The sequence below is a fragment of the Bacillus rossius genome, chromosome 10 (assembly GCF_032445375.1).
Source record: "Bacillus rossius redtenbacheri isolate Brsri chromosome 10, Brsri_v3, whole genome shotgun sequence".
NCBI classification, from domain to species: domain Eukaryota; kingdom Metazoa; phylum Arthropoda; class Insecta; order Phasmatodea; family Bacillidae; genus Bacillus; species Bacillus rossius.
Window position 1 is genome coordinate 10,013,162 of NC_086337.1, and position 20,090 is coordinate 10,033,251.

Genomic DNA, 20,090 nt, shown 5'->3' on the forward strand with positions numbered 1-20,090 from the left:
CGCCCTGGAACCTTCGTCCAGGGATTTCGCCACTCTGCCACACCCGCGGCACTATCGCCCCGGAAACTCCGCTGCGGGAAAGCTCCCGCCTGAACTCTGGCTGTCTCTCCCGCTCGAGGCCGCCGTCCTCGTTTTATATATCAGCCGCAATTTCCAGAACTCGTGAGCACGGCCGGGGCCAGTCGCGTCATTCCGCGCCGACCCGACGGTAGAAATCTCTTGAAACACTTGTCGGCGTACATGTAACTCCGCAGATGTCCGGTGTCAGTTACGTGTCAAAGACAGGGTGCCGTGCGGGGAGTGGTGGGAAGGAGGGGGGAAAGCGAGAATCCTTGTTATCTTCCAGGCGCGCGCGGCACATATCATATTGTGGCAGCCGCCAGCCAGCTCTGCACCTGCACGTGTCACGGCCCTGCTCACGTTCATAACATTGCCACCTCCTTAAACCTGTTCATCCCGAACAGGTAACACTGTGCTGTTGTGAGCAATGTGGCGAAGCCATCCTATGCAGCAGGCAGATGTACTGAATAGGGCCCACTTCCTGACAGATGTAACATCGTGGCCATCTCTGACTCTTCGGGTCTGTAGGCCAGCTTTGCGGTGACTATGGGACTCACTCTTCCGCACCTGTTGCTGTGGCGCTTCCCTTTCCATTAGGCAACCCCGCTGAACACGTTCCCATTCCGGGCACCTCCCTCGAGAATGTCGGCACACAGAAAGAGAACACCGTAGGCGACTTCCCGTTCCTTTGACCAGTGAGTTACCACCCTCCTTAATCCTGCTGTCACATCGATGTCCTTCCTCCTTCGGTTTCTTCACACGATTCGGGCAGTCATATTGGACATGCCCTCTTTCTCGACACGTGTAACATCGTGGACGACCTCTTCTCCGTCGGACCGGTAGACTCTTCTCCTGTTCGATCGTTGTTTCACAGCATTGTACTTCTCCCTTGGGCTTCCTACCACGATTCAGACACTCGTGCCGGATGTGTCCTAGTTCTTTGCAGACGAAACACCGCTGTCTTCCCATTGTTTTCCGAAACTGCGATCCACTCAACAGCTTCCTCAGTGTTCCAAGTATAATCTCTTCGTTAGTATCTGAGCGGCTATTCGCTTGGTGGTAAGGTTCTATCACGGCCAGTTTCACTCTGATACTCATGTTTCTTGAGGCAATGCAGGCACCTTCGATTTCCAGGGCGTGAACCAGAGCATCGCGAATGTTTTTGTGGCGGGCCAAAGGAAGAGTTTGTTGAACCTCCGCATCTCTGAGCCCAACTATAAAAGCACTAGTGGCTAGCTGCTGGCAGAACTCTCTTGGTGCTTCTGGGTATGCGAGGTGCACGAGTCGCTCAATGTCGGCTTCGAATTCTTGGAGGGTTTCCGAAGATCTCTGTTGATGTGTCCTCAGGGCTGTTCTGTACACCTCGCCCATGTGTCGGATACCATACCTCAGCTCAAGGGCCTCTACTAATACCCCATATTATTTCTGGTCTGTAACTGGTATGGTCTGCAGCAGCTCTAGTGGAGATCCTTGCAGGGCCAAGACGAGTGCCGTAGCCTTTTCTTCATCATCCCACCCATTCACTTCAGCCGCTCCCTCAAACTGTTGCCTGTAGACAGCCCACGACGATTGCCCATCAAAGGTGGGTGGCTTGAATTTTGGGTGACCGGTTGCGCCTTTCACCTTCACACCTCCAGAATAACAGCTCCTTTTCGTAGCCGATGCAGCTTCCGGCACTCTTCAGTTACAGCTGCTACTTGCTGTTCAGTGGTCTTCTTGACCTGAACTAGCTGTTGTGCCATTCGCTGTTCTGTGATGTGCTTGAGTTGGGCCAGCTGTTGCGCTACTAATTCTTCATGTTCTGCTAAATGTTGCTCTTGTTCTGCAAGATGCTGCTCCAAACAATGCACTTTGCCTTCCAAATGGTTGCTGATTTCATCAATCTTCTTCTTCATTTCTTCTTGTGCAGCAACTATTTCGTTTCACATCTCTTCTTGGTTTTTCTTGATGTCTTTGATCTCGTTCTTCATAGCATTCTTAATCTCCTCTCGGCAGTTATCAATTTTTTTCTTCATTTGTTCCTGGCAACTCTTCATCTCGTCCAACCTATTTTCCATTTTCTCCTGGCTACTCTTCATTTCTTCCCTGTTACTCTTCATTTCTTCTCTCATTTCAGACAGGAATGCCATTAAATTCTTTTGTTCGTCGGCAGCCATCTTCCTTGTCCACATATACTACAAGCCTAATACTAATGTCTTATGAAAACACTAATACCTTCTACGAACTAACCAAAACCCCTACTACACACTAACACTAATTTCCAAACTACTACACTAAAAACTAACTACACTTCCTAACACTTGTTGCAATCTCGAAAATCTAATTAAATTTTAATGCAATATAAACTAATCCTAAATTCTTTAAATTTGGGCTTTCCCACTTCTGACACCAAAAATGTTACGATCGCAGGTTCGTAAAGGATAGTCCAATTAATAATTTTACTACACACTACACAGTTTTATTGATGGCCACTACTTATGTCACTTACAAATAATCTTTTAAAATAGCAAATAATCAATTGCACTTAAAGGAATGTCTCTCCCCCAGTCACTTGTTTTCATGCACCGCACACCTCGCTGGGCTGCACCTCTGGCGCAACACTTGTCGCAGCACCCCTCGTGGGTCTCATTCGCCGCCGTCACACCTCCCTTCGCTGAGGACCCACTCGACGCCTCGCTTGGAACTGAACTCTTCGCCCTGGAACCTTCGTCCAGGGACTTCGCCACTCTGCCGCACCCGCGGCACTATCGCCCCGGAAACTCCGCTGCGGGAAAGCTCCCGCCTGAACTCTGACTGTCTCTCCCGCTCGAGGCCGCCGTCCTCGTTTTATATATCAGCCGCAATTTCCAGAACTCGTGAGCACGGCCGGGGCGTCGCATCATTCCGCGCCGACCCGACGGTAGAAATCTCTTGAAACACTTGTCGGCGTACGCGTAACATTGTAAAAATAACAAATACTAAATATATTCTACTTGAAAATACTTGTCTTGATCTCCTTCCCATAAGAAAGGTATGAACTGAAATTTTATTACAAGTCTAGTATATTCTACTATTTTTCAATAACTCTTTTAATGTGCAGAAGCCAGTAATCTCCATAATTATTGGAAATAAATTTTGCGTTGGATTGATGCTAAGAGATACCAAATACAGTAGAACCCCAATTTTACATTACTACATTTTATGTTTTCACGTTATTTGCACCAGTTTATTTCAGACACATTTTAACCACATTTAATGCAATGCAATAAATTCCCGGTGATTACCACACGCCTATAATCTGCTTCCCGCAATTTACGCTGTTTGTTTATGCTATACATACATAAATTCATCATTCACATGTTTGTCATGGATATCTTACCTATGAATATATCACTATCGTGTGAAATACCACATCAAAAATGCTGCTGGGAATACTAGCGTTGTAGCTCGGGAATTTTTCAACATGCTTTTTCATCAAAAACAGTACCGACAGACTGTCAACACTGGACTAATAAAGGCAGACTTCAATAAAATGTTAGGACACGATGCTGGCGCTACAGTTTATAGGAATTCCTACTGTACATCGCTAACTTATACATTCAGGATTACGTACTGTATACATTTCCAGTATTAAATCTTTGTGAACTTCTGTTAAGAATAACGAGGTCAGCAATACATAACATTGTAAATAAGAGAAAAATGTTTTTTTCTGTACGTATTTTTACAAGATGGCAGCATGTAAAAAATGGAAAACATTTTCGTTTGATGAAAAACTCAACTTTTTAAAGGCGTGGACGAGCACAAAGGTACTCGTGTTTCACTCGCTGAGGTTAGGCGTGTCGATTTCAACTATGAACACAATTATAGTGAAAAATCGCGAAACGATTGAAGAAAATGCATCTTAGTGTGTGGTGGTTTTTCTAAGAGAAAATACATTCATGGATCAAAATATGAGGAACTTGAAGTACTTTTGAAGGAACGGTTTGTGGGTGCAAGGGCCTCGAATGTACCCATTCATTATTTTTTGAGAAACCTTGCTGTATTTTTTTTTCTTTGAAAAATATAACTTTTGCTTTAGTAAACTTTCCTTATGCTTTGTGATATTATTGATAATATTCTTAACCTGTAAATGTCATATTATGAATTACTAATTTAAGTATGAAAGTATATACATAGACTGTATGCTTACCTATACACTCTACAGAATGTAAATATGGGATTTAAGTGTATAATAATATTCTTTTTATATATGCTTCAGACACTCATAATGAATAATTATGTGTAAATCAAAGTACAATATGTCTAGGTCATATAATATCAGAGTTCTCTGAGCAAAAAAAATTGATTTTTCATACATTTCCTTTATTTTACAACATTTTTAAACCCCTCCCCCCCCCCCCTGCCCCACGTCAACAGTGTAAAAAAAGGGGGTTCTACTGTAAATGGAAGCATAGCAAAATTAACACCACTTGTTTAACATCACGTGTTTGTAAACAACTGCTATTTAACTTGTATGTAAACAAGCAGAAATAAGGTTTACAGGTATTTCCTGATTATTTTAATTTCCCTGACTCTTCTTTGTTTTTAATGTTCATGATTCAGTACACTTCTAAATAGCTAAGTGGCACTCAAAGAGCAGGCAAATCTCAAAGTCTTGTAACCAGGTTACCTGTTCCGTCGGAGCTTCCTCAGACACATGGTCGAAATAGCCACACGACTGTATCGTTCCTATCAGCTCCTTCAGTTTGCCATACGTAGTCCCGACAATGTCCTTCACCTTGCCGTCCACAATGGACAGTAAGTGCTCTGCACACTGCTGCAATTGTTCCTGCACAAACAATATGCAAGCCGTTTGTACACTGCACAAACTTATCATGATTTAAACCACTCACTACATAAACCAAAAATACCAGAGGAATAAACTTGTTAATCTTCATTATCAATCACTGCAAATAAAGTACCACTGTCCTCCACCAGTAATGTTACACACTGCTACAAGACCGGAGAGCCATTTGGTTATTTTAGTTGTTAGAAAATGAGGAAGGTGCATTCCAGATAGTATGAACAAGCTGAAATGACCTCAGGAAATCATCATGGTCCGTAGCAATGCAACATACCTGGATTACTATCGGGACCATATTAGAATACATGAATGTAAATTTTAATACATCTTTATGCTGAATACAGCTATATACATAATCGCTCATAGTGGCTACACAAAGAGGAAACAATTCCTCATACAATTATATAATGAAAAGGGACAGGCTCTTTAAGCATTATTAAATATTAAACATATGGAAAAATATAAGCAGCAGACAGTTCTGCTCGCAATTCCAACTCGGAAAAACTGTGACAATTCACAATCAAGCCTGGCCAAGACGACGACCGTTCCTTGTAACACACAAAAAACACTTGTTAGATGTTGCAGGAAGTTGGTTGTCAAATTCTGTTTACAACAGTTAGTTTGCTTGAAAACTGTTTATGGTTATTTTCAAATAAAAGAGTTTGAAATGAATTCAGGTGATTGATTCAAGCTTCTCCTGACGAAAATACACGTACATCAAACAATTCCATTATGTACCAGAAAATAAAAATGCACGATGTTGTCACTTGCTCGTCGGAGCCCTGTGCCTTGATAAAAGAAATGTCCCTAGCGACTGTGTCGTCTGCTAGGTACAGAATGAAAAAAAAGGAATTAGGTCCCAGTGAACCACCGGGCACCTGAGCTTGCGCTGCATGTCTGGGGCCTAATTACTAATTGGAAACATCCAAAACAATAAAAACTACAAATGTTAATCTTACAGCAGCATGGCCATGGCACCCACACGTGATATTAATTACCTCTATGCATTCATTGTTTTGTTATGAGCCGTCAAACAGCACAACCCTGATAATTTTACCGCCTCCTGTGGGAGCAAACACCTGCCAATATTCCCATCGCAACAACAGACACCGAAAAAGCCAAATTCTCTCTGCCAACTGAAAAAAATGTCCAGAAAATTGGCATCACCTGTCTCTCGTACTTCCTTTTGCCAAACCAATGTGAAATGTGGTAGAAACATAATGAAAGCTTCTAAATAAACACATACATAAAGTAAAAGCACAAAAACCATACTGAAATTATATAAAATACTGAAAAATGCATTTAAACAAATACTAACCTAAAGAACAATGTGAAAACCAGCAAAATTAAAGTTAAAAGGCTTTTTTTACATAAAATAACTAAGTAACAGAAACTAATCTAAAAATATTCATGTCAAAGTTCAAATACAACACTATGTCACCATGAACTTGAACCTCCATGATCAGCTGATATATAGCCTTACTGAAAAGTATTACACTTAAAGAATACTCTGAAAGTTGGGGAGAGCAGGTTTCTGCAATGCCACATAGCCCCTGACCCCTCCAATGAAATGCTTGCACTCAGTAAACTGAAAATTAGTATAGACAAAGGGTCATTCCATGTAAAAACAACCTATGATCAGACTTTGATGTCTCAGATTTCCATGATTTTTGGTACTTACATTGTTCCTATGATGTACATTAATAATATGCATTTAATTTTTTTTTCAGTAAATACTTTTTATCAAATAAATTATTTAAAATGAGAAAATATCATTTTCTGTCATATGTTCACTAAAATAGCTCTGGTTTTTAACCACTGTACCCAGAAAACTCAAATAGAGCTAATTAAAAGCTTTTTAAATATATACATAATTATGTTACATGGACTTTCTTGTACATGCTGGTAGGTATGTAATATTTCAGGATCTGCGAGTACTCAAAAATTTTGAATTTGAATCAAGTAATTGTGTATTCTATTCGACATTTCAAATCGAGTAATTTTTTCAATTATTTGGTACTCTTAGATACTAAAATAACCCATGTAAGTTCTATAGAAGTTTCGTTTCGTTAGCTGTCACACCTATACATAACATCACATCATTAATCCTGGCCTTGCGTGTAGTAAAAAGCCAAAAATAACTTTATTATACCTTCGACTTTTCTCTATGTCAAAATCAATAATATCGGACATCTTGATCACTAACATCTGTCAGTCATCTTTTAATACAAGCAGTTTTACGAGAGAGTAAAAAGTCTTTACAGAACTGAAACTTTTAACATGCTACTTAATGATTTTTCCTTTACCAAAGAAAATAGTACCTACTAATCCCGTTTCATTTTCTTTGTGCACTTAACCACATTTATCATAAAATCTTCCAGTATTTGATGTACATTGCCAGAATATAATTTTTTAAAAGTATTATTACACAAATATTTACTCAGCAATGCCTCTCTTCAAGGACTGTGATTGTTTCACGGTAAACTGACAGTTAACTTTTAACTTTGTGTGTCCTCAAACTCCACGATGGTGGTTCGTACGAACACATGTCAAAAGTTTTCATTCGTGAGCGGTGATATTTCAACAATCAATATCTCTACCATATATCGACTAACAATATCTAGAGCCTCAGCACGAATCGACTGTTAATATCTCTGCGCTCTGCTTCATTGAACACGTTTTCAGACTTGTTTACATCGTATATCCAAATAATTTTCATATCGTTATCATCGAAAGTGTTTTCAACTGAATGGCCTAAAGTATTATCATTATGAAGGAATAAAAAACATTAAAGAAAAAGTGCAGATTTTTGTGGAAATATTACCAAGAAGGTGATGGTTATGCAAAATGTTTGTATTGTCCACAGAAACTAAAAACACAAACAGGTTAGATAACTGAACCTCAAATTACGAATTATTTATGTTAATTCCATTAGGACTCTGTATATTGAATACATTTTTTAAGTGCTATTCAAATAAAAATTAACTCATTCGGCCCGCATAATATATAACAAATTTTATGTACTTTTACAAGCTATTCTATGGGCAAGGTTAGTTCCTACAGAATGATTTTCTGCCATTAAGTCTTACCTTTGTGTTTTATTATACCAAATAATTAGGCCTAAGAGTGTTTTTTTTTATGCTCACCCATATAATTCAAACTCAAGTTACTAAAAGGTTTCTTTGACCACATCTCTGAAAAACCATCTTTACCATCACCATTTCGCCCAGTACCAGGAGTTTTTGAAACAGTCAGACACAATGTTTGCAGCCACCCATCAACATCAAATGCAGGCAAGCAACAAACAGCATCAACATTCATGAAATTACCACTACAAGGTAAAGAAGCAAAAACCATAAATACAAAAATTGCCAAAATGATTGCAATGTGCCATCTCCCATACAGATTTGTTGAAGAAAAAGGTTTTGTTGAATTAGTAAATTTCTAGAAACCAAGTTATCAAATGCCAGTGAGTACAACATTCTCGCGGTATCAGTCTAAAAGGTAAAAGTTACAGTTGGTACTCAAACACGGTGTGATAGAGGTAGCGTCAGAGCATAACCCTGTGTGTGTTGCTCTCACAACTGATAACTGGACATGCCGTTATCTACATCACTTTGAGTACAAGGAAGTTACTCTGGGAAATGTTGCTGTGCATGAATCTCACACAGGAGAAAATCTCCAGCGAGTGTTAGCTGACGAGTAGCACCTACTGAACCAAGTCCTGTAAAAATATTCATCGTTACAGACAATGCCACCAACATGAAAGCTGCCATTAATGGGACAAATTAATTCTGTTTTGCCCACACGTTATAGCTTGCAATCTCTGATGCTTAAGACTTCAACCACCAACATAGCACACCTTGTATCGAAAGCAAGTAAAATAGTGGGTCATTTACAACAGGAGTTCAACAGCCAGAGCTAGGTTGCACAAAGTTCAGGAAAACATGCAACTTCCTAAACTGAAACTTATTCGGGTTGTTGACACCAGATGGTGCAACGAGTATGCCATGTTCAAGCGGTTATTAGTTTTGAGAGAAGCCATTGCTGTAGATCTTAGCTCATCAGATACAGACATTGATTCTCAATCATCAACTGAATGGAGACTGGCTGAAGGCATGGTAAACGTTTTAAGACCTTCCACAGAAGCGACTAAGGAGTCCAGTGGTAACCATTACCCAACAGCGTCAATGGTGATACCTATGATTAACTGTCTTAAAGCAGCAACAGAAAATTATGTCATGAGAAATATTAGTGAACATGGTACAGGTGTCCCTTTTGCGAGAAATCTTTTAAAGGCACTCAGTAGTAGGTTTCCACTATTCAAGATGGATGATGTAAATTGTCTATCGACCATTGTTGATCCCAGATACAAGGATGCACAATTTGACAATGAAGCAGAAAGAATGCATGCAATAAGCCTATTGAAGAAAACATCCAGGGTGATTCAGTTGTAAACGATAAAGTTCAGACTAATGATCTTGAAGCACAAAAACAGACTGAATCATTATGGGATGCTCTAGACAAACTTCCTCTGAAGCTTGATACACATACAGATGAGAACGACTACATAACAGAAGCAATAAATGCATACCCAACAGCACCATGTATAGCACAACACTGAAATCCACATGAATGGTGAAGAAAAACCACTACCTTTACTCTACAATTGCTAAAGTTGCAGCCAATAATCTTGCTCTGCCTTCAACACAGGTAGCAAGTGAGAGAGTGTACATGTTTTGGTAAGTAATTTTCATTGTTATTTTAATGCACATCAAGTGGGACTCATAAAGAGTTAATTTAAAAAGTGTAACATATATTAAGCAAAGAAAATTTATTTACACATGGATTTGTTAACATAGTACATACATAGTAAGTAAGTTTTCATGTTTTTACGTAACCACTTGTATTAATAACCAGTTTTATAACTTTAAATTGTATTTGTTGAGAAAATCATTGACAGGTAATTAACTTTATTGTATTTTACACCATACTATTATGGTTCCATATAAATATAATATATTTCCAGTTTTCCAGTACACATATATCTATCTTTTAACTGTTTACCATAAAAAAATTTTTGGACTCCTTAGATTTGCAAAAAAAAAAAAATTACTAGATTTTTTAATTTGATTTGAAAAATATTAGTTATTTGTGAATAATTTGATGTTCAATTTGAATTTTAAAAAAAAACTATTCGCAGAAGCATAGTAATAATGTATCTGCTCAAATCTGCACAATAGTGTTCCATTTTGCTCAGCACAGTTGTAGTTGTCTCTATGGTGTAGTAACTTCTCTTGTGTACTCAATGAGTATCAAAAATTTCTTTAAAATTGTAGGCTAGAGAATTTTTTATCATGGTGGGCAGGACTGGTCAACTTTTGCTGATAAGTGCTGTAATTCTTTTTCCTTTTGAATCTTTCATTAAATTTAAAATATTTGAAGAATTCCATGATCAAATGTATTTCAAACTGTGAGTTGTAGTTCGATGTACAATGGAGACTATGATTAAAGGATCAAGTGAATTTGTTGATGCTTTCTGAGAACTTATTAAGCTCAAAAGTCGAGAATTCTTTGCACAACAGAAATAATTTTACATTCCTTAAAAGAAAATATAAGTCACGAGGAGGTAACTGTCACATGTGATTTTTTCGACAATTATTACTTTATTCTACAGGATGAAAGTACAGTTTAATTATTGGAAAAACATTTAAACCACCTATGTGTTGTGTTCATCCAAGAAGGCACTTAACCGAAGCATTTTCGGTATATATTTTTAACTGTTTCAACAATGTTACTTTGTACACTTTTCAAACACTTATATCACTTTAGAAGTCTCGAATTAATGGACTAAAAAGTTATACTATGTATATCTTTGGAGTGCAGCTCAATATAAAAGAAGAAAAAAACTTTAATTTCTCCCACCACAAAAAGATTTTTTTCTTGGCTGCATTGTGGCATTTTTTTGTTAAAGCTCATGGCAAAAGTACATCTGATGGCTTGGGAGGTCATGTGAAGCAGCTTGCAGCCAAAGCAAGTCTTCAGCGGTCACATAACAATCAGATACTTTTTCCATCTGAATATTCTATGAATAAAGATTTTAAAACCAGTGGGGAAAATAATGTTCTAGATTACAAAGGACAAGAACGATCCACTGTGTGGTACCCCAGACACATGCCGATGTTGCAACAAAACTCTCTCATCTAGTGACAAGAAGAAAGCCACATTGCCACATCACTGCTGTGTGCCATGATGCACGGTGGGTAGCAAAGCACCACAACACTGCCACACTGCCACCCAAGTGGACCATCACCAACACCCTGACATACAGACATTTCTGTGGATCCAGTGCTCGGTCCAATAGGGCATGTGTACACTCGGAGTGAAAGTGACACTTTGTTGTTTTCAATTCTTTTTTTCAGAAATCACAAAAAATAGTTGAGCAAATCTAATGGCATTTCATCAATTACTTAACTTATGGGATGTATTATTTAGTAATCAAATGAATTAGATGAAAATGGTAGTGTAATAGTTCAATTTTTGTTTTCTATGTGATGAATACATACTTACATAATACAGTCAAACCTCTCTGAAACGACCCCTCACGGTTCCCAGGAATAGGGTCGTAAAAGAGGGGGGGGGGGGGGGCGTAATAGAAGCTTTCCGAAATTTTCAGTTCATTTCAACCCCCCCCCCCCCCCTCTTATTAACATTCTTCAAGGCTAGCTCATCCCTCCCAGACACACAAACCATCTAGTGTCCTCCCTTATAACACCCCAACTTCGCTCCCCTTTGAAAAACCTTCAGTGAGAAAATGCTCATTTCACCCTCCCTTCTCCCGTAAAATTGGGCTATTATGAATGGGGTACTAAAGCGGCAAGGGAGGGGTCAAAATATGTCACTTTTCACACCAAGTTAAAAGATCAGTCATCTCTGGCAAGGAATTTACAAGCTTTCAAACTTAAATATAAATGTATTTTAATAGCAAGGGCCCTATGAAAAGGAATATACCGAATAAAATCAAGCTGCTGTCACCAAACAAAGCATAAAACGGCCCAATGCGTGGTCGCTTCGTTATTGCTCCGCGAGAGGTGAGACGTGGTATGTTAGAAGAAAGATAAATGCGAGGGAGACAGACGGCAGCCAGTGTGTTTTCTGTGTGGGCAATAAGTGGCGTAGCCTTTTTTTTTATGCTGGGTGAAGCGACCTTTTTCTATCAACCCACGGGAAAAGATAATTGCTTGAGCTGTCAAAATAAACATCGCTGCGGCAGTTAAAACAAGTCGAGGCGGGCGTGCATCCAGTCGGTCGCTGTGTATTGTCAACCGATAGTAATCAAAATCAAGAGAAATCCAGCAGGTAGCTTTGCCTTAACTGCATACCACACAAGACACTCGCAAAAAGCTAAACGTAAACACCATGCCACAAAAACCTTTATCTGCACCCTGCCGGCAAAGGGACGTGGAATGGGGGTTGTCAAGCGCTGGCAGCGGTCGTGTCGTAAACACGTTGCCACAAAACCTTTATCTGCACCCTGCCGGCAAAGGGACGTGGAATGGGGGTTGTTAAGCGCTGACAGCGGTCGACAGGAAGTGGTATCTATTTTTAGATATGCGCTGCCTACGGCAGTACAGCACTCGGCAAGAGAAACGCAGTAACGCAGTAACACACTACTCACCACAAGAAACTTATTTTCTGTCCGATTTTCTTCGGATTTTCGGCAATTGTTCACGGTTCCTCGAAATCGGGTTGTAATAGAGAGGTGGTCGCAATAAATGGGGTTGCAACAAAAAGGTTTTACTGTATAATGATTCTAATGTGATAATTCAAAATTTTGATTTGTGCCATGTTAAAAGAGTGAAACAAAATAATTTGAAGTATAAAAACCTAAATTTCCACAAAATAATACTGCTTAAATGCAACACCAGACAACCCAAATTTTTGTGATTGTTACCAATAAAAATGTACAAATAAAATCTTTTCAATTTCATTTAATTTGCAACGTGCGCTTCGGCATTCAGACGCCCGCCGGCTCCTCCCCTTCCCTTGTTCCCCTTAAAGCCCCCTCCCTCCATCCCTGTGACGTCCGCGTGACATAGGCGCCTCCTTCCAGGCCTACTGAATGCGACACTAGCGCCATCTGGATTTTTTATATATAGGGGTGTAATTATTTTGCTCGTTCGGTTCTGTTCCAGGAGCGATCGCCGTGAGGGGTGCTTCGGCGTCGCGCCGTGTTACGCATGGCTACGAGGTGTTCTCTGGTCGGTGTCTTACATTTCTTTTTTTGATAATTATGTAATTTGCCTTCTGCGTCATGTTTGGTTTGCCTCCTTTTTGGCCTCATAAAGTAATGTTTGCTGGACACCGAATTTGTTTCGTAATTTCCTGGTTTGCATTGCCAGTGTGTTTCACCTTGTGCATTTCTTTGAATTTGTTTTTTGCTTTCGACCCTTTTTCCGTCGGGGCGTTTGTCGTTTTTCTCCGCCGCACCTCTCACATCCGGACAGACAGCATTCTACCTGCTATTACCATGATTTAAATAACGTTAGCACATAACATTTGTATATTGGCTATTTGTATTGCTCATCAGTACCTGTTTACGTAATTCTTTCTTTCGTAATTCTTGTTATATGTTGCCCCTCTATATTCATATGGGGCTTGATTTAAAGAATAATAAAATTGTGTATTTTTGTATATCTGATATTTACGCTTATTTCTTTAGGGGTTACACAACACGTCTGGCACTCTGCCTGTCCCTTTACAAGGGCCATAGTTTTTTTTATGTTTCTTATTTTTAACCTCATTGAGGTAAAGTGAGGTGGGTTTCCCCTTCCCCTTCACGATACTTCAAATTCTGCGCAACTCTGCTTGCTGAGTGTTTTTGCTGTTGTATTTACTGTTTCAGAGCCATGTCTTCGCCGGGGGTTGCCTGGTTATATAAGCTGCACAAGGAGGAACTCATCCAACATTGCGAAGAAAATCAATTAGAGGCTTCGGCGACGGACACCGTGGCGTTGCTTTGCGCGCGCCTCGCTCAGTTCGTGCGTGACTCGTGTGCAGCCATTCCTGAGCCCCGGACACGGCAGTCCCCTCCTGACGTGAGTCCGCCCACGGGCGCTTCCTTTAATCAGAAGCTCTTCTTTGTAGCCTTAAAGCCGCTCCCCGTGTTGGGCGGAAGCGAGCCGCGTGCCGCTTTGGATTTTGTGATCGCCGCGGAGCGATTGTTTAAATTGAATTTGGTTCCTGCTGAGGCTTTCATGAAAGCCCTACTGAGTAAGTGCACTGGCACTTATGTGCAACTTCTTACGCAGGCTATTTCACATGGAGACGATTTCGCGGCGTTTAAAAAACAGTTGGTTCACACTGTTTGTCCGCCCCGTGTTCTCGACGTGTGTAAACGAGAGCTGGTTTTTCGCTTTCAAAAGCCCGATGAATCTGTCACTCAGTTTGTAAATTCTGTTAGTGATTATGCCGATGCTTTGAGTTTGGGAATTCCTGAAGGGGAATTTGTGCAGTTGATCCTAGGTAATCTTGCGCCGGTGGTGCTTCAGAACTGCGCTATGTTGACACCTCCATCTACCCTGAATGCCTTACGTGAGTGGGGCGGTGAGGTAGAAAGCCGTATCGCTGCGGCAAGCAAGTACCGCTCTGAATTTCCCGTGTCTACGCGCGGCGCTGACTCTAAGTCGTCACCTTTCAGTAGAGAATATTTTCCCCCCAGGCATGTCGGCATGACTGACTGTCGGCCTGCTACTTATGCGCGACCACCTGACAGAAGTGCATGTTACGGCGACGCCGCGCCTGTTTTCGAGAGACGTGCCCCAGTGAGTGACGTGTTACGTCATTCGTTCGAAGAGTTGCTCCCGCATGTCGCCTCACGCCCCGGGGTGCGCGCTCATGTGAACGAGTCTCCCGGCGGGCCGGCCCGTCCGCGTGGCCGCCCGACCGGCGGTATCCATGCTTGTGTAAGCGAGCCGCCTGGCGCGCTTGCTAGCCCCCGCGGTGTGTCGAGCGGCGCGGCGCTTGCTCATGTAAGCGAGCCGCCCCTTGCCGCGACCTTGAACTTGGCCGTGAATAACGCAGCCGCGCTCCCCGCTAGGATTGATACTCGCGGCCGTGGCCGATGTGCTAATTGTTGTGTTTTCGGACACGTTACGGCCGAGTGTACTAGTTCTCGAGTTAATGCTGGCGATAGGCGGTGTTTCCGCTGCGGTCAGGCGGGCCATTACCGAGTTCAATGTCCGGGAAACGGCATTGACGACACGCAGGAAGGGTCGTAGTCGTCGTGTTATGCGCAAATCCTTTCCTCAAGCGTTTTTACATTTTCTTCCCTTGCTTGCACTGGGTAACTTTTACCCCACTCTCGTCGATACAGGAGCCACTTGTTCGTGCATCAGTGAGGCATGTTTTGACAGTTTGCTCAGCCAGCATCGTCATTTGAAGCGTTTCGTTGTCAATGAGCCTGATGTAATCATTTCCGTGGCCAATGGCGACATCGTGCGCGCCCGTCGCTCGGTGATTTTACACTTTAAGGTTCACAGATTTTCTTGGAGTTGGAAGTTTATTGTGGTTTCTGGACTTGCGTCTAATTTTGTTTTGGGTCTCGATTTCCTTAGGGTCATTCCACGGTTACGGACGGGACAGTTAGACCTTAAAAATAATTTTGCACACTGTCTCAAATGTATTATTTAACTATTTTATCAATATCTGCAGTTAGTCACCCTTAGTACGTATTATTCAACTTCCAATTGTTGATGTACGAGATAATTATTAATTTTGATCCTTGAATTATACATCTTTTTGGTACTGTTACGGACGGGACACAGTTTGGACAGGACGGCAAAGGTGAGTTTTTCACCGAATATTTTCTGTGAATTATGAAGTGATTTACATCCAGTTATTACAATACATGGTATAGTAGTAGTTAGTTCAAACATGCATAACCTCCTGAAATCAGAACTTAGTTTTAATAACCACCAATAAAATGTTTTTGAGAGTGTGACACGTTACGGACGGGACGTTACGGATGGGACAAAAGTCTGAATGACAATAACACTCTTAATTTAGTACTTTGGCTTAAATAATTTTCTTAATGAACAGAACATAATTACATTTAATAATATCAGCATATTTGATGCTATTATTTGTCCATTTTAAAGTTATTTTTGGCCTTTGAATCAAAGATGAATACTAAATATTTTCTGAAAATTATTAAGTGGTTTTTATCCAATTAATTTACTATTTAGTATCTAGATAACGAGAAGTTAAAATTATACTATATACTGACATAAAAAATTAAGTTTTAAGCAACAGTTAAAATGTTTGTTAGTGAGTGACCTGTTACGGACGGGACATGACCTGGGACAAAATATAATATACAATAGGTACCACCTTACTGAACATAACAATTTGGTTTATAAGTTACTCCTTAATGAACACAACAGCAAACTTTCTAACATTATCAGTCATTTCAGTATCGTAAATATTTTTTAAGTTCAGAAAAGCAGATTCTACATAATCGCAGGAATTATCTTTTCAAATTTGTAAAAAATGCTGTTTTAACTCAGGTTCTGGAAGTAAACCTATCACTTCTGAAAAGTCCACAACATTTTTCTTCCTCTTATCAGTTTTAAAAAGAATCTCCTGGCATCCATCGCGTACAACCTGCTCCATGTAGAAAATCTCAATGCTGCCATCATCTTCTACTCCTCCTTGGCTCACCACTACATATTTATGTTTACTCTGCCCTACTTGCTCAATGAGTAGGTAATGCCCTCCTTGAACATTGTTCTTGGTAAGCTTCTGCACAACACAGTCTTCATCTGTCTCCGAATCAGTGTACACTTTACGGTATATGGAATTCTGTTCCTTGGCTTCAACTCTCAAAGTAAAGATTTTTGTACATTACATTCTTCTAAATTTGTTAATATTATTATAGAAATTCTCATGTGAATGTTGGTTATTAGCACATGTTTAAGTAAATTTGCAATAATTTACAAAAAAAAACAACAAAATGGTTGTATATTATAATAAATCTTAAAAACGTTACGGACGGGACAAATCTTAAAAAAGTGATTTATTAGTCCAGAAAATTAATAATCAACATTAAACTTTGAGGTTCTGTTAACATCTAGTTGTAGTATCTAGTCATGTATGATAAACAATTACTTGATTAATATTTTATGCGTATAATAAACTTTCTTACTTTTTTGTTACGGACGGGACACCACCAAATAGGTCTTCAAAAAACACTAGCTGAAACCTCTGAAAAATAACTTTAAACCACAAACACCATACAGATGGAAGCCAAATGAACTGGTCCCTCCAAAACACAGCTGTTAGAGAAAAACATATAGCCAATGTTATAGGAGCGCTAACTTGACTTGTCAATATCACAATACATGGTAATTATTAGGTACCCATTTTAAAATGAAAAGTTATGTATGAAAAATTAAAAATAATCGAAAAATGTATACATTTCAGGTTAATTAAGGATATGTTGGGTAGTTACAGTCTTATAAAAACATTTTATGTTATGTTTTAGTTGTACACATTTGGTCCGTTTTGGCATGGAATGGCTGCTTAGTAACACGCGTTGCGTGTTGGATTTGCATAGACACGAGTTGTCTTTTGGTTTTGCGCCATCTATAAAAATTCAGCTGCGGCACGAAAAACGCGTGCCCATTGTCATGTCCTGTAAGGAACTGACGAGTCACGAATCCGACCAGGTTATCGCTGACTTAGTAAGCGAGTTTCCGGATGTGATAACCCGCAAGATTGGCAGGTGTGATGTACTGCCTTATCGCTTCTATGTGAGGGATGAGGTACCCGTTCGCAGCAGATATATAAAAGTGTCACCCCCGAAACTTCAGTTCATGAGAGAAATTATTCAAAAATTGTTGGCTGCCGATGTTATTACCCCATCTACATCCGATTTCAGTACCCCAACCTTCTTGGTACCCAAGAAGGACAGTACGGAATGGCGATTAGTTCACAATTTCCAGGAATTGAATCAGAAGATTATTGATGACAGATGGCCATTACCTACAGTGGAGAGTGCTCTACAGCACTTGGGCAAGGCTCGTATATTTTCTGTTATCGACCTTAATCATAGTTTCCACCAATGTCTGTTGGACCCAAGTTGCTGTAAATATACTGCCTTTTCAACCCCTTTCGATCATTACCAGTTTAACAGAATTCCTATGGGCGTCAGTTTTGGCAGCCAGGCCTTGAGCCGCGTGCTTGATCACGTGTTAAGTGATTTCAAATTTCGTTTTGTTTTCAACTACATCGACGACATTATTGTATACAGCAATTCTTTTGAGGAGCACCTTGACCACCTAAGGGAGGTCTTCCTTCGCCTTCGTGCTGCCAAACTTACGGTCAATCCTAAGAAAATTTCCCTTGGCCGAAAGTTCGTGAAGTTTCTGGGCTATGTTATTTCCAAGGGCTCCTTGCTCATGGACCCGGATAAGGTTGCCCCCATTGTCGCCTTCCCCAGACCTAAGAATATCAAGGGCGTGCAACGTTTTTTGGGCATGCTTGGGTATTATTCCCGCTTCATCAAGAATTTTGCTGCCCTTTGTGCCCCCTTAAATGCCCTTCGTAAAAAGGACGTTCCCTTTGTTTGGGGCCCGGAACAGGAAAAGGCGTTCGCTACCCTGAAGTCTTAATTGGGCTCTCCTCCCGTTCTGGTCCTGCCTGATTTCAGCAAGTGTTTTGCCCTGTTTGTTGATGCCTCGTCCATTGCTCTAGGAGCTGTTCTCGGCCACCTGGAAGAGGGCAAACTCCGGCCAATAGCCTTCGCCAGCCGCTCGTTACTGGAGTCTGAACGAAAGTTAGGTACTTACGAGAAGGAGGCTCTTGCCTGCCTGTTCGGCTTAGAAAAGTTCGAATGTTATCTCGACTGTAGGGAATTCGATCTTTTTACAGATAATTAGGCTTTGAGCTGGCTCTGTAACCATCCTCAACAACTGGGCAAGCTGGGACGTTGGATACTTCGTCTTTCTCGTTTTAACTTTGTTATCCATCATGTTCGAGGAGCCGACAATGTAGTGGCCGACACGCTTTCGCGGATGTTTTGTCCCGAGGAGTTTTTGGTTGAAGAGAACGAGTCACCTAGTCCCGATGAACTCCTATGTGTGTGCAAGGTTTTCCCGGAGTCCTACCTTAATGTTCGTGAGTGTCAGCTTGACGACGTCGTTTGTCAGAAAATCCGTAAGGACTTGCGAGACAAGAAAGTGGTCCCATTTGTGGAGGAACAGGGTCTGATTTATTTTACTGGCAGCTCGGGTCGAGCTCGTAAGGCAGTTGTGCCATTAATATTAAGGCCTATGGTACTTAAATACTACCATTCGTCCCTGATCGGAGGCCATCTTGGTATGGATAAAACCTTCCGCCGCATTTCTGCGCATTTATACTGGCCGGATCTTCGCAACGACGTTCGTGCCTTTGTCAGATCCTGTCATGATTGCCAGATTTCGAAGCCACCCCAAAACACTAGGGTGGGCCTGTACTGTGCAGACCCGCCAGTGGCACCCTGGCATGTTGTCCATCTAGATATCTTTGGACCATTGACGCGCTCGCGTAAGGGTAATATATGCTTGCTTGTCTTGGTCGATATTTTCACTAAATTTGTCATACTTCTACCTCTAAAAAACATGAAAGCAGTTTCGATTGTCAAAGCCCTTTGGGAACAAGTGTGGAAGCTCTTTGGAGCCCCTGCCATGCTCGTGTCTGATAATGCCAGATACTTCCAGTCTAACATCTACAAGGATATGTGCTTTGAATGGGCAATTAAACCTATCTATAGTTCGGCATATTTCCCTCAGGGCAACCAATCAGAGCATGTCAACAAGGTGCTCAAGGGGGTTCTCACTTCCTTTTATCGTTCAGATCAGACACTTTGGGATTCCGATCTGGACTACATTAACATGGGTCTTAACTCTGCTGTGCACTCCGCCACCGGTTTTCCTCCTTCCATTCCTTTTCTGGGCCGCGAGCTCACTCACCCTCTCCTGAATCTCTGGGGACTGCCGTCTCTAAGCTCCGCCCTAACTGAGGCTGACCTCGAGAAAATTCTTGATCTTGTTCCTTGTAATCTCCAGAAGGCCCGCCACATTGTCGAGACGCAGTACAACAAAACTAGGCAGCCCCATGGTTTTAAGGTTGGCGATATTGTACTGGTGCATTCATATGTTCTCCCTTC

The 20,090-nt window shown here is 41.0% G+C and overlaps 1 protein-coding gene across 2 annotated transcripts in view; it reads right to left on the minus strand.

The window, feature by feature from the left end:
* The window catches only part of LOC134535771 (caprin homolog), a 190,213-nt gene that overhangs the window by 144,403 nt on the left and 25,720 nt on the right, over nucleotides 1–20,090 (minus strand). For both annotated transcript variants that reach the window (XM_063375016.1, XM_063375017.1), the window contains exon 4: nucleotides 4,709–4,867. In XM_063375016.1, coding sequence (XP_063231086.1) covers nucleotides 4,709–4,867 — 159 coding nt within the window. The remainder of the gene's footprint in view (nucleotides 1–4,708; nucleotides 4,868–20,090) is intronic.